Source organism: Lathyrus oleraceus, chromosome 4 (assembly GCF_024323335.1).
Source record: "Lathyrus oleraceus cultivar Zhongwan6 chromosome 4, CAAS_Psat_ZW6_1.0, whole genome shotgun sequence".
Lineage (NCBI taxonomy): Eukaryota > Viridiplantae > Streptophyta > Magnoliopsida > Fabales > Fabaceae > Lathyrus > Lathyrus oleraceus.
The window spans coordinates 402,189,314-402,214,130 of NC_066582.1; the positions used below are offsets into that span (position 1 = coordinate 402,189,314).

The following is a 24,817-nucleotide window of genomic DNA, read 5'->3' on the forward strand; positions in this document are numbered from 1 at the left end:
ATGTTTGTTTAATAAAGTTCCTAGAATAGCTAGTCCATTTAATGTATCAAGTGTGACTTAATCATGAGATCACATTAAACATAAGGACATTATTCTTAAAGTATATGTAGTCGAGCTTTATTGTGAAGTGGGATAACATTAAAGCGTTAAGACTATTATGTATATAGACTGATGATCACATCTCATGGATCATGGATAAGAAGTTATCAAGTCTTAAACATAGGTATGAATATTAAAAGTAATATTTATACTGGATTGACCCGCTATGAGAATACTATATAGAATGTTATGCAAAGTGTCATAAGTTATTCTCATGGTGATAATGGTGTATACCACCCTTCGACGTGAAACCACTATGGACCCTAGATGTAGAGTCGAGTGCCTTATTGCTGATCAAACATTGTCCGTAACTGGATGACCATAAAGACAGTTGATGGGTACTTCACGAAGCATGCTAAGGGACATGAGTGACCTAGATGGAATTTTCCCATCTTGCATAACAGGATAAATGTCTATGGGCCTAATATTGAACTGGACAAGGATGACACGGTTTATACCTTGTGTTCAATATAGACATAAAGGCAAAAGGGTAATTGTACACATGAATATTATCACAAAAGGATTTGTCAGATCACATGACATTTTTGTGTCTTGGGTAGCAGTGATGTATTGCTAGATACCTCTCACTGTTTATTATGTTAAATACGCTATTTAATATAATTGCCAATACCGCGAAAACCTACAGGGTCACACACAAAAGGACGGATTGATGAGAGATAGAGTAGTTAAGGAACACCGTAAGGTACGGTGCACTTAAGTGAATTGTAAAATATCGTAAGGTACGGTGTACTTAAGTAGAATACGAAATATGGTAAGGTACCACGCACTTAAGTGATTTTGGCATACTATAAGATATGGGCCACATACACTTAAGTCAGCTTTTTAGCTTGTAGCCCACACAAGTGGTTCTATAAATAGAACCCTTGTGCAGAAGCATTTGTGCAGTTGCAATTTCGTTTCTCTCTCTCTCTCTCTCTCTCTCTCTCTCTCTCTCTCTCTCTCTCTCTCTCTCTCTCTCTCTCTCTCTCTCTCTCTCTCTCTCTCTCTCTCTCTCTCTCTCAAATCCTTCATTCGTAGCAGCTAGCACGGAGATTGAAAGAATCCGTTCGTGTGGACTGAGTAGAGGCGTTGTCATCGTTCAACGTTCGTGATCGCTCCGTAGATCTGCATCAAAGGTTACAATCACCACAAGAGGTAATGATTCTATCACTGATCATGCCTATTCGTAAGGATCACTAAAGGAGAAATTTTTAAATTCTGCTGCATTTTGGGTCGCCCTTCTCCTTCACGTACAGGTCGGCCTATTGAACAAAAATGTTGAAAAATCACTCTTGTTTTCATTCCTTTTGCACTCCTTTTGTTCTCTATTAGTCACATACATATAAATACCACATACATACATCATTCTCTAGTAAGGTTTCTAGAGTGAGTAAAACCTACATGAATCCAGGATTTCAAAGCATCTCATCATCTTCAATTCAATCTATGCATACACACAATCAAACTACACATAATCATTTTTTGATTGGGTTCCATCTAGATTAGGATTGATAACGTCTAATTAGGTTTGTTGTACCGAGAATATTGGGTTGAGATCTTTGAGGGATTCAAATCAGAAAACCGAGGTGGGATTTTCCTTCAAGATCTTTAAGATTTGAAGGTTTTGGACAAGATTGTGGAATTCAGATTCGATCGAGTGAAATCCTTGAGACTAGGTGTGTCATGCAAGGGAGTAACGCTAAACGGTGGATCGTGTTAACAAATCTTGGGTTCAACAAGTGTGCACTTGGGATTAATTCAGTCGGGTGAAAGCCTTGAGACAAGGAGGTCGTGCAAGGAAGTAGCAACAACAGGTGAATTGAAGCGGCATCATTGGTGTCTTGATCAATCTTTGATCAAGGTCTTTGGAGGTGTTAGAGTTAATAATAAACTTAGGTTTGTGGGATTTGATCTCTCATCTTTTGTATACATACATTTGCAAAGTAAGATTTATTATAATAATATACCAATTCGAATTCGAATTGAGGGTATACATACCCATAGCAAGATCGATTAGAGAACTGCCTAAATAGATCCTTATGTACTCTCTCTCTCTCTATCTCTATCTCTATCTATCTATCTATCTATCTATCTTTTTTATTTTTCAATTTGCAAATTTTCGATTGCTTTGATCACCGGATCAACATAGTTTGGATCATAATTTTGATTGCATTTTGAATCTTGTGTTTGTTGTGATCACTAACCATTTGGTTGTGATTGGATTTCTTAGAACAACATTTACTATATAAAATTCTAAACATTTTTTGCGCACACCAAGTGTTCGACAAATTGTTTGACTTAGTTTTTGTGTGTGGATATCATTGGAGATAGACTTTTACTATTGTAGAGTATTCAATTAATTATGCTTAATTTTTGTTGATTAACTTGTGGATTATTATCATAACATTGACACCGTTATGCATATCCGGACTATTCAATAATAGGTTCGGTTAGATGATTTTTGATCCGGGAAATATTTGAAACTTGCTTTCGCGCCATTAATTTTTCTAAGTCATATTTTTGGATAAATTTTTAACTTGGGATCTATTCACCCCCCCCCCCCCCCCCCCCCCCCCCCCCCCCTTTAGATCTAGGTATATCTTCTAACATGGTACTTGAACTCATCTCTATCTATAGCAGCTTTGCATAACTTTTGGTGCAGTTCTTCATTCTCCTTGGTAAGCCTAATGATGGTGGCTCGGAGTTCCTCTGCCTCCTCAACATGAATGTTAGTAGGATTAGGATCTGGAAGTGGTGCAAGCATCTTAATGTTGAGCGACATCTTAATTAACTCCACCTTTTCCCTTACCCATTCGAAGTAAGGCTCCTTGGTGATCCCATTCATTCTTCCTAAATCAACTTTCCCTTTTATGTTGGCACTCTTCTAGGCTTCCTTAATCCTTTTGAATAGGACATGATTTCCAACCCCCAAGTCATATAACAGAAAAGCTTCCAATGATCTCTCTTCGGGAAGACCCTTTATTAAGTACCCAAGTTGTCTTATGGATAAAAATGGATTGGAATTAACACAACCTCGAGCCCCAATGAGTGGTATGTTAGGGAAGCTTCCACAACTGGATATGATCTCTATATCAACATATTCCCTGGAGTACAAAGAAATATCACTAGATTGGAGTGATCCCAACCTCTATGGCCAACTAGCATCATTTTTCTCCACAAAAGGTCCTTTCTTCGGAAGATGGTTTAAAAGCCACTAATATAAAAGAGGAGCACAACAGGAAACCCTTTCTCCTTTCTTAGCATGTCTCCAACTCAAGTAGTAATAAATGTCGACCAAAAGGGTAGGTACCAGATTCTTTGTGAGTAAGATATTGATGGAGGTCATGTATATGAAACCATCCAAATTTTGGAATATAATGATTCTATAAATGGCCGATGTAATCACAGTATAACATGTCACCCAACTTTGAGCATCCAAAAGAGTATAGGCCCTATCTATGAGGAACTTGAGTGGGAACCTATTGGTGTTTCCATTAGCTTCTAGGTTAGAGGAAACATCTTTCTTATCCATATTAAGGGCATTTCCGATAACTTCATGTTTCAAATATTCATCCATACCCATAAACCAAAGCTTGTTCTTCATGGGGATTCTGACAAGACGCTCAAACTCTTCCAACATTGGTGCTAGTTTTAAATCTTGGAACGTGAAACACCTCATTGGTGGATCATAGAATTTGGCCAAAGTCAAAAGTGCTACATAGTCCATCTTTTGACTTAAGAGACTGAGCAAATTTCCATAATCCTTCCCAAAGTTGATTTTGTAGACTAAAGGCATCTGAGAAACCAATTCACGCAGACTGTCCAACTCAGGTTCTTTGAACTTGTAAGAATAAGTGCTCCGCTTGTTTGATCCCAGACTTTCTGACTTCCTGCAACTATGATTTCTTAGGTTCCTTAAAATAAAAAATGCACATATTATGTTTATGAAATACAATGCTTATGCATGGCTTCAGGATCATAGGTATAAGCAAGTTCACAGATTGGTCATGGTAACAGGTTTCCCTAATTAACAGAACTCCATGGGTAAGCTCTATAGCTAGTAGGTCCCTAGAGTCATGGATCCCTTTTGAGAATATTATTGCCATGAAGAAGGCTCGTCAGACAACAGTACCCTCAAAATGATCTCGTCTAGGTGAGTTCTTCGTATCTTCTCAACAAGGAAATACTACACAACCATAGACTCTGAGGTTCTAAAAAGGTCACTCGAGTCATCGATCCAACTTGAAAACATTAAGGCCGCGACGAAGGCTTGTCGGGCAATAACATCTTCAAGAGAATTTACTCTAGGCGGGGTCTTCGTATCGTCCCAACTAGGAAAGCTTCTCGTAGGCCAATACTACACAACCACCATCTTAATCCTATGGATTTTCTTAAACTCGGATAGAGAGCTTATCTCACAAAGTACCAATAATTAGAGATCCTCAATAATATCATAAGAACCAACGAAAAATTACAAATATCCACAATACAATGACAAACAGAAAAAATAGAAGAAAGCAAATAAGCAAAGTTAACATTTATCACAAATTGAACTAAGTTAGGCTTGACTCTCTCTAGCTTGGAGCATAATCTCCAACAGAGTCGTCAGTTGCCTCATCTAAAAAAATACAATCCTTTACGATGGTCGTGAAAAAATATGATTTGAATAGAATTGTCACCGAACTTGATTTATTCCAAAAAGGAAAGGGAAAATATCGATAAAACCTTTAAAAATAAAATGGTCGTCGTGACCATATTCGAGATCCGGAGTCGATTACTCAAGGGGAATGTATTATCACACCCCACCCCTTACGTTCATTGTACTCAACGAGAACCTTTTAGTTAAATTTGTGATTGAATGTTAGCTTATATTAATTATTTCCTTTGAATTATAAAAGTTCAAAAGAAAAGAATAGGGGTCACAAAAATATTTTTATTAGGGTGTTTGACGAGATTGCGGATCTCGCTCTTACGTATCATCGGGTACAATGAGGAACTCAAAGCTTCGTAATTCGGGGTAAATGCTACAGATTGTTGGTTTATGTTTTTTAATGATCAAGTGTTTAGATCGCGTTCTAAGGGTTAAACATTGGCTTGCCTACTCTCAGTGTAGGCTTAAGCAATAGTTTGTATACGTATTAGAGATGACTAAACAATATTCTTTTTGAAAAGGTTTTCGATCGCACGGGGGCGAGAAAAAACGTTTAATTGGTTGAGTGTTTTGTTGGATGACGATTGCTCGAATGGTTAAGTAAGGGAACTCGTATCCAAACAATCAAGATTTTTTTTTGATTGATTGAGTGTTTTGTTGGATGACGATTGCTAGAATGATCGAGTAAGGGAACTTGTATGCAAACAGTCCAGAAGAGGAATCAAAGTTTGATTGGTTGAGTATTTAGATAATTATTAGTATTTTGGATGAACGATGAATACTCGAATGGCTGAGTAAGGAAACTCGTATCCAAGTATTCGGGGAAGGGAATGGAAGGCTCTAGACCACTTCATTTTTCGTCCAAGTTATTACGAAAAAAGGTCGCTTAAGTTTTAGTTACGAAGGAAAGCTTAGAAGTTTTTAATGGATGACGATTGCTCGAATGATCAAGTAAGTAACTCGTATCCAAACAATCGAGGAGAAGAATCGAAGGCTCAAGACCACCCCACATTTTCATCTTTAAATAAAATGATATTTGATAATGTTAATGTATTTTAGATAAACGACAAATACTTGAATGGCCGAGTAAGGCAACTCGTATCCAAGTATTCGAGGAAGGGAATAGAAGGCTTTATACCACTTCATTTTTGTTTAAATTATTGTGAAAAAAATTTTAATTTGGTCGGAAGTTTTTAAGAAATGACAATAGTTTGACTAGTTCAGTAAGAGAACTCATACCCAAGCAATTGAGGAGAGGAATCGAAAGCTCGAGACCATCCCATTTTTCATCATTAATGAAATGGTGTTTAAATATAGTTAAGTATTTCGATCTGATTTGAATAAAAATACTCGACGTTGATCGAGATTTTAATTTGCACTTGAAATGGAATAAAATTAGAAATTGTTAGACGATAGTACCGATCTAGAATGGGGGTTGAATAGATCAGTTTTTGAAATTTAATGCTTTTTAAAATGTTTTCAACGATTGCGGAAGCACCCTAGGTTATAATCGTCTAAACGATCCGTTAATGGAAAGATCCGATATGCGTGAAACCGAATGGAATAACTAAGATAGAGATAATCAACCACTATCTAAATCAATCAATTAACCACTACAATCCTTGATATTGTTACCTCGAATAATGCTTTAACACAATAAAAGAGCAGGTAAAATATTACTAAATTTGTGTGAGATTAATTTTATCGAACACTTGGTGAACACTCCACACCAAGTGTTAATTTCACTCAAATTGAATGTGCAGAATTTTACTCAGTTGCAATCAAAGTGATTGCACCAATTTATCGAACAGTTACTATGCACAACAATCAAACGATATTGATTTTACTATTAATTTCACATAAAACGTAATTAATACAGAATTTAAAGAGTTAAGAGATAGAGAGAACAAGATCGGATTTATTGAGGCAGTTCCCCTATCGTCATCGCTTAGGATACGTTTGCCCTCAATTCTAAATCTAGAATTGAGATGTTTTTATTAACACGTTGCAAAGTCAATACAAGAGAACAAATTATCACCATCAATCAACCCCTAGTGTTGTTGCAGATCCTATTATATTCTCTCCCCTTGATTCGAGTTGAACCAAGTCCTTCAAGCGCTTCGAACAAACCTTCGGTTACAACTACCTTATTGCAAGAACGCCATGTTCTCCACAATTTTAACTCGGTTGATTTCGAACACAAGTCTCTTGAACCCTAAGCTTTCTTCACAATCCTCCGGTTACCGCTACTTGTTTGACCGAACCCAGCGTTCTTCAAACTTTTCACTCGGCTGAATCTGCGAAGCAAAGGTTAGTGCAAAAACCCCTAATTCTTGTAGGACAAAACCCCAATGGTTTTATTCAAGAAAAACCCACACAAAGCCTCAACCCAAACTAAGATAACACACTCTTATTTAGACGTTATCATAACTGCAATGCACAATGCTCAACAAAGTTTGTTATGTGTGATTATTGAGAAATGCAATGAAGAATGAAGATGATGAGCACTTTGGTGTATATCTTTCACTTTTCTTGTTGTTTTGTTGAAGAAGAGACTCTAGAATATTTATATGATGCATGGACCAAATAACAGATATAACATAATTATTTTGCAAAATTACACAGCAGAAAATTAAGTATAAGCAGCGGCCACTCGGTCTGTTCATATAGGTCACTCGACCTGTATGGACCTGAGGCAAAATTATTCAAGTAACACAGGCGATGAGTCGACTCAAATAGGGGATGAGTCGACTGAAACGGAGTTTTTCCAGGATTGAGTCGACCTGTTCAGACCCGTGGCTACATGCTTCAAATGAAAATAGGCATTGAGTCGATGCAACATGTGGATGAGTCGACTCATTTAGTTTTCCCAGGATTTAGTCGACCTGTGACACGACCTGTTCAAACCCGAGAGTTATGCTCCGAGTCATGAGTCGAATCACAAGTCTTAAACTCCCAAAAATGAGTTTTGAACTGTGTTTTGAACAATTTAAACCAATCTCTTATGAACCTAGGATATTTACGATTATCAAGTGCATGATTCACATCTATGATATGCTCATATATGCCTGGACACGTTGAACTTATATTTTGAACATGTAAGAGGATGAATGCATTCTATGAAATGATGATATTGTCCAAAGTATACGTTATTGGCGATTAGCAAGGTTTGACATCATTAAAATAAGGACTAGACATATTTTCCCTCACATACTCCCCCTTTCTTATGATGGAAAACCGTGGCACAATCGCGTACTTTGATAGACATCCTCCCCTTGATTTTATGCATGCCTTCAAACATTCTGCTATTATCCTTCTGCTAAATCAACTATTGTGTTTGTTTCCATTGTTTCTCCCCCTTTGACAACATCAAAAAGAAACAATGAAACGGTCAACATGAAATAAAGATATTCATAAGCACTTAGTCAACGACTTTGCAACATATATACATCAACAACCATACACATAACATGAAGTCAATGGAAGAAGTATAGGCGTAAATATTACACGGAGTAAAAAGAAATAAGTAAATAAAATTGCCACATTTGTTTAGCATAAACTTTAAGACAAATGACTAAATACAATAAATATGATACCTAAGCAAGTTCAAGTATAATTCAAACATAGAAGTTGATCAAACTTAGATCAAGCCATCAAATGAACATCAAGAGTTACATAGATCAAGTATGTACATACATAGTTGATCAATATAGGTCAAATGGATAGGAACGATATTACCTTCAATGGTGATAGACGACGAGTGTCCTCACATAGCCGCACTTATAAATCAAGGAATAGACAAGCATAATATATGTATTTAAACGCGATCCGAGATATCGAGAACACCAAGTTCCCTACGGATGTGGAAGAAAGGCCCTGTCGCAAGTGGTTTTGTGAAGATATCGGCAAGTTGGTTTTTGCTATCAATATGCTCGAAGACAACATCACCTTTCTCAATATGATCCCTAAGGAAGTGATGTTGAATTTCAATATGTTTAGTGCGCGAATGTAGTATAGGATTTTTGGTTAAATTGATAGCACATGTGTTGTCACAAAAAATAGGAATACGTTAAAGTTGAACATTGAAGTCGAGTAATTATTGTTTGAGCCACAATATTTGAGCACAACAATTACCCGCAACAATGTATTCTACCTAGGCTATTGATAAAGCAATTGAAACTTGCTTTTTACTGTGCCAACTCACTAAGGAATTTGAATAAAAATGACAAGTACCACTAGTGCTTTTCCTATCCGATTTGCAACCGGCAAAGTCGAAATTGGAGTAGCCAACCAAAGAGTAATCACTTCCCTTAGAAAATCAAAGTCCATACTTTGAAGTACCACAGAGGTATCTAAGTATGCGCTTGACGACTTTTAAATGTGATTCTTTGGGACATGATTGATACCTAGAACACATATATATATTAAACATAATGTATGGTCGAGATGCGGTAAGATAGAGGAGAGAGCCGATCATACCTCTATACTTTTTTATATCTACGACCTTACCATTTTCATCCCGATCCATATTTACAGCAGTAGGCATTAGAGTGTCAATTACCTTGGAGTTTGACATATCGAAGCGCTTGAGTAGCTCATTATAATACTTCATTTGGCTCACAAAAGTTCCTTGTTCGAGTTGCTTAATTTAAAGTCCGAGGAAGTAACTTAGCTCCCTCATCATGCTCATTTCAAATTCTCCCTCCATCAACTTAGATAATTCCTTGACCAAATTTATGTTAGTAGATCCGAAAATAATATCCTCTACATAGACTTGAACTAAAATAGAGTGTTTTCCTTGACACTTAATAAAAAGGGTTGTATCAACCTTCCCTCTTGAGAATCCTTGTTCTAGTAGAAATTTGCTAAGACGCTCATACCATGCCCTAGGGGCTTGTTTGAGATCGTACAAATCACATTTAAGCTTACAAACATAGTTAGGATGCTCATAATTTTCAAAACCGGGAGGTTGAGATACATATACCTCTTCATTAATGTGACAGTTTAGGAAAGCGCTTTTAACATCCATTTGAAATAATTTGAAATTTTGAGAACAATCATAGGCAAGAAAAAGGTGTATAGCCTCGAGTCGGGCAACCAGAGCATAAGTTTCCTCATAGTCGATGCCTTTCTCTTGGTTATACCCTTGAGCAATAAGGCGAGCCTTGTTGCGAGTTATAAATCTGTTTTTGTCTAACTTGTTCCTAAACACCCATTTAGTGTCGATTACTCGATGGTCTCGCGGAGGGGGAACAAAATATCACACCTCATTTCTTTTGAATTGATTAAGTTCCTCTTTCATAGCTAAAAACCAATGTTCGTCGAGTAATGCGTCTTTGGAGTTTTTAGGCTCATTTTGAGAGATGAAAGCGAAATGATAACAAAAGTTACTTATCTTTGACCGTGTGGTAACTCCCTTTGAGATACCTCCTAGAATATTATCAATGGGATGATCCTTAGAGGATTTCCATTCCAAAGGAAGATCATTGTTATTAATGGAATGATCCTCTTCTTTCTTTTCGGAAATTTGATTTGGCTCCTCCTCAGCTTTTTTCGGATGGGGTTCAACACGCTTTTCTTCTTGATCTTTTATTATATCTTCCGAAGGAACACCTGCACCATCAACAATAATACCTTCTCCGACAGTTTTCGGATAAGATTCATCAAAGGAAACATGCACGGATTCTTCAACAATAAGTAACCTTTTGTTGTATACTCTATATGATTTACTAGAATGAGAGTATCCGAGAAAGATACCTTCATCGATTTTTAAGTCAAATTTACCAAAGTTTTCTTTACCATTGTTTAATACAAAGCATTTACATCTGAAGATGTGAAACATTAGGCTTCCTTCCCTTTAGAAATTCATAAGGGGTTTTGTTTAGAATAGGATGAATGAGTATCCTATTCAATACATAACAAGTCGTATCTATGGCATCGGCCCAAAAATATTTAGGAAGGTCGTTTTCATTTATCATAGTCCTTCCAAGCTCTTCTAAAATTCTGTTTTTATGTTCCACTACTCCATTTTGTTGTGGAGTTCTTGGAGAAGAAAAATCATGATCAATGTCATTTGTTTCACAAAATTCCTCAAAGATGTGGTTTTCAAATTCACCTTCGTGATCACTCCGAATAGTAACTATGCTAGTGTTCAATTTGTTTTGAGACATCTTGGCAAAATTTTCAAAAGCAGAAAAAGTGTCACTTTTATTTACTAAGAAGATAGTCCAACAAAATCTAGAGTAGTCATCTACTATAACAAAACCGTAGTAGTTTCCACCTAGACTTTTAATTCTAAATGGCCCAAAAAGGTCCATATGGAGAAGTTTAAGGGCTCTCGTTGTGGAAACAATATTTTTAGATTTAAACGAGATCCTTGTTTGCTTTCCCATTTGGCACGCATCACATAAGTGATCTTTTGAAAATTTGATTTTGGGAAGACTAACTACTAGATCTTTTGCGACAACTTTATTTAGCAAGTCAAAGTTGACATGCGCTAATCGCCTATGCCAAAGCCACAAGTCTTCACTCATGGAAACGAGACATTTAGCGCTAGTCAAAGATACTTCATTTAAGTTAAGCATGTATACATTATTTTCCCTCCAGCCCTTAAGCACATCATTCTTATTATCATTATGTTCAATCATGCAACAATCTTTTGAAAATGATACTTTATATCCTTTGTCATATAATTGGCTAATACTAATGAGATTGTGCTTAAGGCCTTTAACTAAAAGGACGTTTGAGATAGTAGTAGAGGAGGGATTACTTACACTACTTTTTTCGAGTATAGCTCCCTTGTTATTATCACCGTAGGTTAGAAACCCTTTCTTCTTAGACACAAAGTCAAAGAACAAGGAAGCGTCACCCGTCATGTGTCTTGAGCATCCACTATCGAGAACCCATGTTCTCTCCGTATCCTCAAGACATTCCACCTACGAATTTAAACAAGGGAAGGAGGTACCCAATTTTCATTAGGTCCTAGTGTGTGAGTGAAACTTTGGTTGCATTTGGGCAACCATTGAAAAAATCCTTTAGGGACTAGAAATCTCCTAAATCAACATTTAGCAATAGTATGTCCCCTTTTGCAACAATATAGACAATTTAAGTTAGGATGAGAGTTGTTTTTGCTAACTTGATCCTTTACCACATAAGTGTATTTTTTATAAGGATTATTCATGTTACTTATAAAATGTGATTGATCAATAGCAAAGGTAACTTTAGGTTGTAAAGCCTTGTCTAATTTGGCTTGAAGAGTTCTAACCTCTCTTTGCCAAATGTGACAGGTTTCACATCCAGACCATCCAAACAAAAATCCCTTATCATCTTCAGTTTTGCCTTTAGTAACCTCTATCATAGATTTCTTGAGAGTTTCTGATTCCTTTTTGGAATCAGAAATCTTCTTTTCTAAATAACAGAAAATTTTCTTATTTGAGGCTAGGCGTTTGAAAGTTTCCTTGGCCTCATTGTGTAGAGTACTAAAGGCATTTTGCAAATCACAATAAGACATTTTATCAACATGATCATATTTAGAATGACTTACATTCTTTTTCTTCTTTCGATGAGTTGTAAGACAAAGATTGGCATTTTCTTCTACATCACTTGAGTTATCATCGCTTGAGGACTCACTATCGCTCTCCCATGCAATGTATGCTCTTCTAGCTTTGCTAGATTTATTGTGGCGTTTGTCTTTTCCTTTGTCTTTCTTCAGCAAGGGATAGTCCGACTTATAATGACCGGCATTTCCATAATTAAAGAATGATCCTTTTGACTTATTTTTCTTACCTTCCTCTTGATTCAAGAATTTTAATTGTCTTATATAATTGATAAGATTTTTATCCGAATGTTGGACTTCATTCTTTCTAAGGTATCAGTTATACCTCCTTATGAACAACCACATGTCTTCATTCAAATCTTTATCATCATCACTTGATTCACTCTCACACGCATCATTAGTGGATGACTTATATCTTGAAGTCTTTAAAGCGATATACTTCCTTTTGGTGTCCTTAGCTTTCTCCTTATTTTCCTTCTTTTGACTCTTCTCATTTTTCTCAAGGTTCATGAGCTCTTGCTCATGCTCTTGAATCTTGCCAAACAATGTTGTCATGTCCAATGTTCTTAGATCATTGGCTTCCTTAATCACGGTGACCTTTGGTAGTCAATCCCTGTTAAGACATCTTAAGATTTTATTAGTAGCAACATCATTAGGGGTAGTTCTACCAAGAGCATTTAACTGATTGATTAGATGAGAAAGTCGCTTTTGCATATCGGCAATGGTTTCACCATCCTCCATATGAAAAAGGTCAAATTCTTGAGTTAAGGTGTTGATTCTAGCTAGTTTGACATCATTGGTTCCCTCATGGGTAATTTGCAATGAGTCCCACATAGCTTTAGCACTAGTACAATGGGAAATCCTATAATACTCATCAACACCTAAGGCGGCGGCGACGAGTATGTTTCTAGCTTTCCAATCATAGTTGTACTTTTTCTCATCTTCTTCATTCCATTATGCTTTAGGTTTAGGTATAACAAAACCATCCACATCGGTCATGGTTATTTCCATAGGACCATCTTGGATGACTTTCCATACTTTCCTATTAATAAAGTTGATATGGATACGCATACAATCTTTCCAATAACTATAGTTTTCACCGGTAAAAATAGGCGCCCTATTGTACGCCCCTTTAGGATCGTTACTCATTTTCTAAAAAGTTATATGTGAAGCACTAGATGAACTAGCGCTCGTGATACCACTTGTTAGACGATAATACCGATCTAGAAAGGGGGTTAAATAGATCAGTTTTTTGAAATTTAATGCTTTTTAAAATGTTTTTAACGATTGCGGAAGCACCCTAGGTTATAATCGTCTAAACGATCCGTTAATGGAAAGATCAGATATGCGTGAAACCGAATGGAATAACTAAGATAGAGATAATCAACCACTATCTAAATCAATCGATTAACCACTACAATCCTTGATATTGTTACCTCTAATAATGCTTTAACACAATAAGAGAGCAAGTAAAATATTACTAGATTTGTGTGAGATTAATTTTATCGAACACTTGGTGAGCACTCCACACCAAGTGTCAATTTCACTCAAATTGAATGTGTAGAACTTTACTTAGTTGCAATCAAAGTGATTGCACCAATTTATCGAACAGTTACTATACACAACAATCAAACGATGTTGATTTTACTATTAATTTCACATAAAACGTAATTAATGCATAATTTAAAGAGTTAAGAGATAGAGAGAACAAGACCGGATTTGTTGAGGCAGTTCCCATATCGTCATCGCTTAGGGTACGTTTGCCCTCAATTCTAAATCTAGAATTGAGATGTTTTTATTAACACGTTGCAAATTCAATACAAGAGAACAAATGATCACCATCAATCAACCCCTAGTATTGTTGCAGATCCTATTATATTCTCTCCCCTTGATTCGAGTTGAACCATGTCCTTCAAGCGCTTCGAACAAACCTCCGGTTACAACTACCTTATTGCAAGAGCGCCACGTTCTCCAAAACTTTAACTCGGTTGATTTCGAACACAAGTCTCTTGAACCCTAAGCTTTCTTCACAATCCTCCGGTTACCGCTACTTGTTTGACCGAACCCAGCGTTCTTCAAACTTTTCACTCGGCTGAATATGCGAAGCAAAGGTTAGTGCAAAAACCCCTAATTCTTGTAGGACAAAACCCCAATGGTTTTATTCAAGAAAAACCCACACAAAGCCTCAACCCAAACTAAGACAACACACTCTTATTTAGACGTTATCATAACAGCAATGCACAATGCTCAACAAAGTTTGTTATGTGTGATTATTGAGAAATGCAATGAAGAATGAAGATGATGAGCACTTTGGTGTATATCTTGCACTTTTCTTGTTGTTTTGTTGAAGAAGAGAATCTAGAATATTTATATGATGCATGGACCAAATAACAGACATAACATAATTATTTTGCAAAATTACACAGCAGAAAATTAAGTCTAAGCAGCGGCCACTCAACCTGTATGGACCCGAGACAAATTATTCAAGTAACACAGGTGATGAGTCGACTCAAACAGAGTTTTTCCAGGGTTGAGTCAACCTATGAGTCAACCTGTTCAGACCCGTGGCTACATGGTTCAAATGAAAAAAGGCATTGAGTCGATGCAACATGTGGATGAGTCGTCTCATTCAGTTTTCCCAAGATTGAGTCGACCTATGACGCGACCTGTTTAGATTCGAGAGTTATGCTCCGAGTCATGAGTCGACTCACAAGTCTTAAACTCCCAAAAATGAGTTCTGAACTGTATTTTGACCTATTTAAACCAATCTCTTATGAACCTAGGATATCTACGATTATCAAGTGCATGATTCACATCTATGATATGCTCCTATATGCCATGACACGTTGAACTTATATTTTGAACATGTTAGAGGATGAATGCATTCTATGAAATGATGATACTGTCCAAAGTACACGTTATGGACGATTAGAAAGGTTTTACATCACTAAAATAAGGACTATGCATATTTGCCCTCACAGAAATGGTTTGAAAAAAAAAAGATCGTTTGGCATTGGACCAAAGTTTTAGCATTTTGAAAAGTTTAACTATAAAAATAAAGTTACTAATTTTAATTAGATAACTAATCATCCATCTAAATAAGTATGAACAAATATGAAATAAGATAATAAGATGTAATTTTTAATAAGCACAAAGAGAAAATGAATGCACGGAGGTGTGCGAATTATTAATTGAACAAATATTGCAAGAAGGAAAAATAGGACAAAATTCATTTAATTAAATACAAATAAAAAATTAATTGATTAAATTATCAAAATTTAATTAATGAAATTAATTAATTTGGAATTAATTAGTTAGACTAATTAATCAAAATTAAATTATCTAAATTGTATTTATTAAATAAATGTACTCTAAAAAAATAAATTATTTAAGCTAATGATAATTAATTAACAAAACTAATTAATTCAGAACTAATTAATTAAATCAATTAATTATAGTTAATTAATCTATAATAATGCATTTTATTAATTAGAAAAAGAAAAGGGCTAGAGAGAAAGAAAAAAAGAAATGGGCCTAGTAAGAAAATCAGCCCATTTAGTGCGCACCAGCAGTAAGATGGGTGTGTGTGAAGAGAAAGTCGATCCAGGCCCAATGAGAACAAGCCCAAAACAAGTCAGTTAAAGGGTCCACTCAAAGGAGAGAGAGTCAACTATGGTTGACTTCATCCCATCCCTTCGATAAATCAAATAGTATATCAAATGGTAAGGAAAACGCATGTGCATGGTAAAACAGTGGGAGGATCCACATGGGATCCCCCAGTTGACCCACAGTCAATTATAACGCGTGGCCAAAGAACGGAAGGCCACTTGGCCACCAGCAAGCCATTTGGCAACAATTAAATACAAAAGGAAAATGGCTTATTATATCAAGATTGTGACGACTTTTAGAATTTTTAGGCTTTTGTTTTGCATCAAAATAATCTACATGTGCTTTTTATTAGACATCAAAAGTAGTTTTAAGGCTACAACTTGTTTTGAACTTTTGTAACTTGTAAAATAGATTTATTTCTTATCAATATAACTTTTGGCATGTCCATGAGTTCCAAGGTATTTGATAATTTGGTAGAACTTGAACTTGATATGAAAAGCAACTTCTGCTTGGTACGAATTTGAAAATTGTAACACAAAACTTTAGGAAGCTTGATTCAAAAAAATCTTCAAAAACCATTCCTCAACACTCCAAAGTTTATTGCCTATGAGGGATTAGAACAAAAGGATCTAGATTCTCTTCTTAATGATCACACTAAATCAAACCTGTATTAATCTTGTGAATACGGACTCTTGACTCAAATTAAGTTCACAAAAACTTGCAAGCAAAGTCATCATGAAACATGAGATAATATGAATGAACTCAACATATTTAAATGTGATAATGCAACGGTCGATACTTTGGAATATAAAGGACATGTAAAACATGGTTTGATAACGCAAATATCCTCGGGGAATGGTAATTCAAATGAGAACTAAGTTCAAAAAGAATACTAAATGCAAATAGTGAAATGAGGACATGTTATACACAGCCCAAAAGTCCAAGGTCTAACCTTTGATGACCATGGCCAAAGGTTAAATGGTTAATTCCAGGTGATTATGCAGATGATAATGGCTAAAAGAAATAAAAAATAGGCAATGCAATGTATGGGACAAATTTGGGGTATGATAGTGTCCCTCATGTTGTTGGCAAAATCACAAACATAATGTCTCAACATTTGTATCTCGTATTTATCTACTTCAACGACGAAAAGTGATCCGTTGTCGCACCCCAGTCAAAAATGAGTTTAAAAATGTAGTAAGCGGATGCGACACTCAAGTCGTATCGCAAGGACTCTTGATTATTTTAACCAATTGATGGAAATCGGAGGATTTTATGGTTTTTGATTATGCTACTGATTAAAAGAAACTGATTACGAATAAAATGAACAAGTTAATCTACTTTTCGGTTTCCCAACTTATCATTGATCAATATAATTTCCAAGCTCTAAACGGAATTCATTCTATTTTCTATTACAACATCAATCAAACAAGCGCAACTGACACAATGTTGTTTACTCTCCTATTTTCAGAATTAAGCAAACGAATTAAAGATTTGCACGAATTAACGAAAAAACTACGCTAACACGCAATAATGATTAAGGAACGTAAATCAATCGAAATAAATCAACACATATTCTATAGAACTTGAATCAAGCATACAAGAAATATAAAAGAATATTGAAAGGGAAAAAAATTGATTGAAAATTATAAAACATCAAAGTATCGGTAGAAACCAAATACAGCAGATCAACCGTGTGAAATTTAGCTCTCCATAGAATTTGTGGTCGTCTATTGAAATTTTGTGAATAGTGAATGACCTACAAGTAGCACTGCATTTTAGTTAAATATTACAAGAGAAATCGGACCCTAATAGCAACCAACCTGAAAAACATAAAAACTGACCCAAAACTAATTATTCTATTAAGTCTGGATATAAAATGAATGATTCAACTCTTCTGCACTCTGATTCAGCTTCAGACTTCAACACAAAACTCGTAGCTTATCCTCTCAGCTTTCCAACGCATATTAGAACACGTCAATCTGATTCTCGTAATTCAAGTTATTGTTGGGTTTGAGCTCCCTTCCAATGTGGAGAAAGACCCAAATATGATTAGCCCATTTATCTCACTTATTTAAGTGGAGAGGATCAATTTAGGGTTGAGAGAGATAGAGAGAAAATAAGGATTCAAAAGAGAGAAACGAGAAGAGAAACTCATTCTCGTTTTTCTGCAACCAATCTCACTAAATCGACAATCCCCGATTTGTTAACTGTCGAATCGAGCTCAAATTTAGAGGGCAATTTCACAGCACATGTATCTAATTTGTTACCATTCAGAATTTCAAAACAACATTTGAGGTGAGAGTTATCTACTTTGCGCTAAAGCTGCAGATTTGAGAAAAAAAATTAGTTTTTTGTTTCTTATTTGTAAGCTAGTTTGCTTTGTGATTTGCGGTTGTTAATATTAGTTTGTGAATCACTTTAAGACTCTCTCGTCTTATATTTGTTGTTGATCCTCAAGGTTCCTACAAGTGTGAGAAATTTTATATCAGCTATGATTTGCACAGCAAGAATGTGTCAAATTATCGCTTATTCAGAAAATAAATAACCGAATTAAAATAAAAGAAGAAATAAGTTAAACTTAGGAAACACACCAAAAACAATAAAATAAAAGCAAGGTCATAAAAATCTCCTAGCACCAAGTAAAAATCCTCTTAAATTTAGGTTCACAAAGATCATTCATCTTATCTATCTAAAATCCACACTAGAGAATCAATTTCAATACCCCAGACAATCAAAGAATTGTGAACTTCTATGACCGTTCACCATCGATTGACAAAGAATGAAAGTTACATATCAACAAGCTCGAGACGGATAAGTATTTAACTATTACGTGGAATTGAATATATCTAAAGATGTTGAACCGTCGTCACTCATCATTCAATGATAAAATATAATATTAAATGAGATTAATTATTATGCACTGTCAGTGTAAGCCATTTGTATTATTTTTTAAATGGATAAAATAAAAGTCAAACATTTTAAATAAATCAATGGTTGTGATTAACTAACAGTGTAAAAAATCTTTACACTGTTAGTGTATATCAATTAAATTCATATTAGATTGTTTATGTAATTTTATAATTTTTTATATATATCATAATAATGATTAATGTTAAATTACGTTGTTCTTTCCATTCTCCATTTTATTACGGTATGAGAAAATACAACAAATTCTGGAAATATATTTCTGTAAAAACTACAAAGCTAAATTTCCAGATTTGTTTAGCTTCGTCTTGACATCTTTATGAGTTTTAACTGAATTGTGTCTTGACATCTTTACGAGTTTTAACTGAATTGTGTACATTTTCAAATATCCTTTTTGAATGGTTTTTTCATTTTTAAAATATGTAATCAGCAAATAATCAAAAAAAAAAGTATACAAGTTTGTGAACCAAAGTTCTATAATTTTGCAAAACAGTGGCAACTGAATCAGATAAATGGCATATATCATAAACTACCTTTGTCTGAAAAAACAAAGCCCTTCCACAACAATTACAATGGACAATATTATTAGTAACAGATATAACATAAATGCTTGTCCTTTCCAATTTCATTCCTAGTAAACTCAAGGAAACACTAGTATATCAGTATTACAAAGACTACAACACCATCAACACTTGTTAAGAAGCAAAACTTATCATGACTCAAGTATCAATGGTGGTTGATTTGTGAGAATTAAAAATTTGACAGACTATTAATCACTTCACTCATTAATCTCTTGGACGGGCCAGCCAGAGGGAGCTGAGAGCACGCAGCCGCGAAAAGTAATCATGTATGGCAAGGAGTGCACGAGCCGATTGTCGTGTTGTCAATATTCGGTGCATTTGTTGTAGAGTCTGCTGGCGCAGATTGTCAGCCTTGTAATAACAAATACACAAATGGAGTCCATAGTAAGATATTTTATAATCACCGAAAACTGTGCCAAAGTACCAAATTAATTGAACACGAGTTTGAAAAGAAAAATTTACCTGTCGAATGAAGCCCTCGAGTGTCCCGAGCTTACCCATGGCCATAGCCATTTGACCCATGTAATTTGCGACATTCCCTGAGGAACCAGAGGAGGAAGGTGCGCCGGTGGACAACGTCTCGGCGAGGGACTGTTGTAATGCTTCCATGCCTTGAGACAACGCGTCTTCTGCTTGTTGGGAGGATTGTTGCAAGTTGGTAATACCCATCAACTGCTGCTCTGTGAGAGGTTCCAATTGACTTACCAGAAGCTGTAAACAAATTTGTCGTACTAAGTCGAGGTATGGAAAATAAACTCTAGAATGACTTTAGACGTCGAAAGATTAAAACTCGGTTGATAAAGAAAAGGGTAAGCACAAGCTCACCTTGAGAAGTTCGGACGAACGAAAACCACCAAGCCATAAAAAACACCTCTCAGCAGGTGTTTTCCACATGCCAGACAACAGATGGAAAACATCAGCCTTAGCTGCAACACCTTTTAGTCTAAAAATCTCATCATAATGTGCCAATATACCATCAACAATCATGCGAAGTTCGGTATCACTTGCATGAGAATTTACAGCTGCTCTTAGCTCATTGACTTGCCGATTATGTTCTTCTAGCCACCTTGCATATTCTGCATCAAATTGCATTGCCCCTGTAAAACAATTAAATGATTATTATGGATGATAACACGTAGCTGAAAGAAAAGTTTAATGATAGAACTTGTTACAACATGACAGAAACTAGTTATACATATTTCTTCGTACAAACTATAGAATAAGTAACAATTTAGAAACTACATACCATTTCCGCTTAGCGAATGTGTTTGTTCACCCGAGCTTGATATGAAGACTCCCTACAACAAAAAACAATACATTCTGGTTTAAAATATAACACAACTCCCAAGGAAACGTGTCGTACAAGAATCAACAGAATCTAACCTGTTGTCTGGCTCGCTGAAGCTCTTGCTCTAGTTGAGTCAGCTTCAAACGACTACTTTCCAACTGTTGGACATAGGCCTATTATGTAAAGGAGCATACTGTGTCAGGTCATGCATTTCAATGGCCAATTGGGGAATGTAAAAGCAATCATTTTTTACAATGATCATAGGGACACAAGAAGTATATGTGTGTGTGTGTGTTTGGTTCAATTGCTTTAAATGAATAGATTTTGGTTAAAAGTGAGTTGAATATAAAGTTAAAATACACGCATTACAATGAGTTGAATAATAAATCTAAAGCTAAAAGACAGGTTTGGAGGTAAAAGCTACCAATCTTGACTTCGAGTTAGAATTCATTTTTGAGGCAAAAACAATTATGCTTGAGAATACTCAAACATGTCAAAATCAATATTATGTATTTAGAATGACTTTTGTCTCTCAAAAAAGTGAATCCAATCATGCACTACACACTTGAAATAATAAAAATAGAGAATGAATTCATCTGAATGCTTGAGAGGTTAAAACCCCAGCCTTATGTATTTATAATGAAAACATTACAATCAAGATCCCTGAATTATAGGGATTAAAATCAAAGCATTAGCAGCTTCAGGACTTTCTTGCCGTCCCGAGAATTTACCATACACTAGGAGTTGCTACCTTGTTTGCTTAAGTATAGTTTCCCCTCCCTCCTCCTTGCCTCCTCTAACTCCAATTCTTCTTCTTCTTCGATTCATCTGATACTCATTATTGCAATGATGATATCCAAGGTTTTAAGACCATGACATGTTGTTCTCTCTCATTTTATGATACATCCATCCCATGGTAATAATGAGTATAAGATGAATCGAAGAAGAAGAAATGGAGGTAGAGGAGGCAAGCAGGAGGGAGGGGAAATTATACTTAAGCGGACAAGGTAGCAACTCGTAGTGCATACAAAATGCTCGGGACTGCAAGAAAGTCCTATGAAGCTACTAAAGGCTATGATACCAACTTAATAAATAGAGAATATGAATTCATCTGAATGCTTGAAAGATTAAACCCCCAGCCTTATGTATTTATAATGAAATGATTACAATCAAGACCCTAAAATTATTGGGATTAGAATCAGAACAATAATAAAAAAGGAGGTTTATAAGGTAATCACATAATGGAAATAAAAGAGAGCAAATCTGGATAATATCTCAACATAAACATTATAAAGGAGTTACTTGATTCTACTGTATAGCAATCAACTTAACTATGTTAGAAAACACAAGTAATGTTTTTTCTATAAATTTCTTTTCTAATCAAATCTTCCTAAATATCAAATCATGTCTTTGAATTATTATGAAATGATAACAATATTTATATGGACAAACTAGAAAATATACAAAACTTAAGGAATGAATAATAACTGAAAATATTTAAGTAAAGACAATCCCTACTTTTTTTCTCAACCGGCTTTTTCTTGCTGCCTCACGATTTTGAGCGAGCCTGCGAAGAGTCTACAATAACATTTATAAAAGGTCATTACATAACAGATACAAGTGCAATTTTAGATGTTATCCAAGTAATTAATTCGATAATATTTATTAACCTTTTGATCTGACTTATCCTTTGATCTGTCACTGGAGTCGGAACCCACAGCAGCAAGGGATTGATTTGTATCAAACTGCAAATACAGCATGCACATGATGTTAGATTGTCAACTATATCTACCAACAATGCTTCTTAAGTTCTTATCAGATTAAGGCCTTGTTTGGATAAACAGTTTAATTAAGCATTTGTAGCATAAGTGCTTATCATATAAGTGTTTGTTTATAAGCTATATCAAAAACTAAAAGAAAAAGTATAAAGGTTGAAAAAACTCCACCCGTTGATTCTTGTCATCGGTGTCAACATCAGTAGAAATATCAGTCCTAGGACTGGCATCGGCCATGGCAAACTCTTCCTGGTTTTCTATATGAACACTTAATATCGTACTGCTGCTAGGGTTTGATGATTGAAGCTTTGTTAATTGCAACCTAGGTGGCTCCGTTTGATTCTCCAAGGGGCTTTTATCAAGTGAAGTTGGAAACTATAAGAAAAAGAATTTTTTTAAACTAGACGTTTCATACGGCTAAAACTTAGAATTTTATACCGAAGTAGGAAGAACAAGAGAAACTTACCTTTCCAAGAGTACTGAAGTGAACAGGGCCAGGAGAAATTGTTTGGCCACTTACTTTTAGTGAGTTAAAAATCGAGTTTGAATCTATAATCGGGAAAATTCATTAGCAAATGAATGGATGGAAAAAAGTATATGTTTTTTAACATGAACTCATAAAAGGATATAGACAATGATATCTAGGTGCAAGGGTACATTTTAGTGCTTTCGGATAGTGGCACTATAGCGTAGCAAAATTATCCGCAATACGCTATTTTATACAAAATGTGGCCATATAGCAAATACGCTATAGCACTGTTGCATAGCAGAAAAACGACTGGATTTGCTTTGTTAATATAAACTGCGATCTCGGATTACGAGAAGACTTACTTCCACTCAGAGCAACGGCATCCTCTAGGCGATACGGCTGACCAAATGTTCCGAAGTCAGAAACATGAAAACCATCAACTGAGTTCCCTTCTGTATAGCTGAAATCCATATTTTGTCGAAGTTAGACCAAGGTATCATAAGTCGGTCCATATGTTCGATTTTAGAGAAAAATTGCATAAAAACAGAAATCATCTATAAGTTGATTGATCATTATGAACCGTGAACCATGCCAAATTCTAATCAACAAACCTAAAATTTCGGTTTAACCTAGAATGCAAAATTGAGATGAAAAATTAATATACCATGCATCGTCGGAATTGAAGCTCGGCATCCCTGTTTCTGCTCCCTTCTCATCTTCAAAACTAACCCTGATTCTACTTCCCATGCACCATTCCCACCACCATCACATCATCAAATTCCCCTACTTCTCAATAAATTACAAAACCCTAAAATCCCTAATCCAAAACAAACAACAAAATCACAACTTCAGCTAAGCTAGAACAACGAACAACCCCATAAATCTCAATTAATCAAAACATAGATTTCAACCTAGTAAAACACTAAAAAAATTATTCCAATCACAAGAAGAAGAAAAAAACTATCAAAATCAAATCACAACCCTTTAGTTGTATAGTAAAAAAAAATCAAAAAAACGCAAATTTTAGCAAATCCATGTGTACCCACACGCAAAACAAGAACACACTCTACCAAAAAAAGTGCTTAAAAGTCAAAGCAGCACACTTTGACAAGAAAAAGACTAATTTGACACCAACTCAGTTAGACCCAGATGCACAAATAAATAAAAAATGAAGAAAAAAACACCAAATCCAAAACATGAACAAGATCAAAAATTTCAAATCACCTATTACCTCAAGTTGAAGTTAAACTCAGCATGAGCATGATTGTTTTTATTTACTCATGTCATGTAGCATGATAAAAAATAAAAAAATAATTTTTAGATAAAAATGAACCAAACCCACCTTGGAAATTTGATGACGATGAGTGATGACAGTATTATTGAACTTTGTTTGTTGTTTATAATTGCATTAATGAATAAAGTAGTAAAGGATTGACGAAAGAGAGAGAGAAAGAGAGAGAGACTTGGATGATTCCAATCTCTAGATGTCTTCTTGTATTCAAATTTTCCACTTTTCAAGGATTAATCAATTTTTAATCACTTTTATTTTGAGATTTTTTTTTTTAATTTATCTTGTCACGATTTTTAAAATTTATTTATTCATTTTTTCAGAAAAAATGGTAATAATTATTTAAAATTTAAAAAAAATATATATGCACGGAAAATAATTTATATCGTCAATGGTCAATCAATCCTCATTTATAAGCGACTCAGAAAAAAAATTAATTAAATCAAAAAAATTGAGTTTTTTTTCAATTTAAAAATCAAATCAATAAAAATTGAGATGGTATGGTTCAATTCTCAATTTTAATTTTATGAATAGTCAAACTGATGAACCAAATCGATGAGTGTAAATACTTAAT

At 35.1% G+C, this 24,817-nt stretch overlaps 1 protein-coding gene across 1 annotated transcript; it reads right to left on the bottom strand.

The window, feature by feature from the left end:
• Nucleotides 1–19,335: 19,335 nt before the first annotated feature.
• LOC127075680 (transcription factor TGA2.2) lies at nucleotides 19,336–24,466 on the bottom strand. The gene is made up of 12 exons (XM_051017137.1): nucleotides 24,298–24,466; nucleotides 23,620–23,772; nucleotides 23,318–23,415; nucleotides 22,953–23,035; nucleotides 22,658–22,861; nucleotides 22,382–22,456; nucleotides 22,230–22,289; nucleotides 20,807–20,884; nucleotides 20,670–20,721; nucleotides 20,249–20,520; nucleotides 19,886–20,134; nucleotides 19,336–19,774 (listed from the first exon to the last, which is right to left on the bottom strand). Exons 2-12 carry the CDS (start codon nucleotides 23,700–23,702, stop codon nucleotides 19,628–19,630), a joined length of 1,401 nt encoding a protein of 466 aa, XP_050873094.1. The 5' UTR covers nucleotides 23,703–23,772; nucleotides 24,298–24,466; the 3' UTR covers nucleotides 19,336–19,627.
• Between the last annotated feature and the right edge of the window lie 351 nt (nucleotides 24,467–24,817).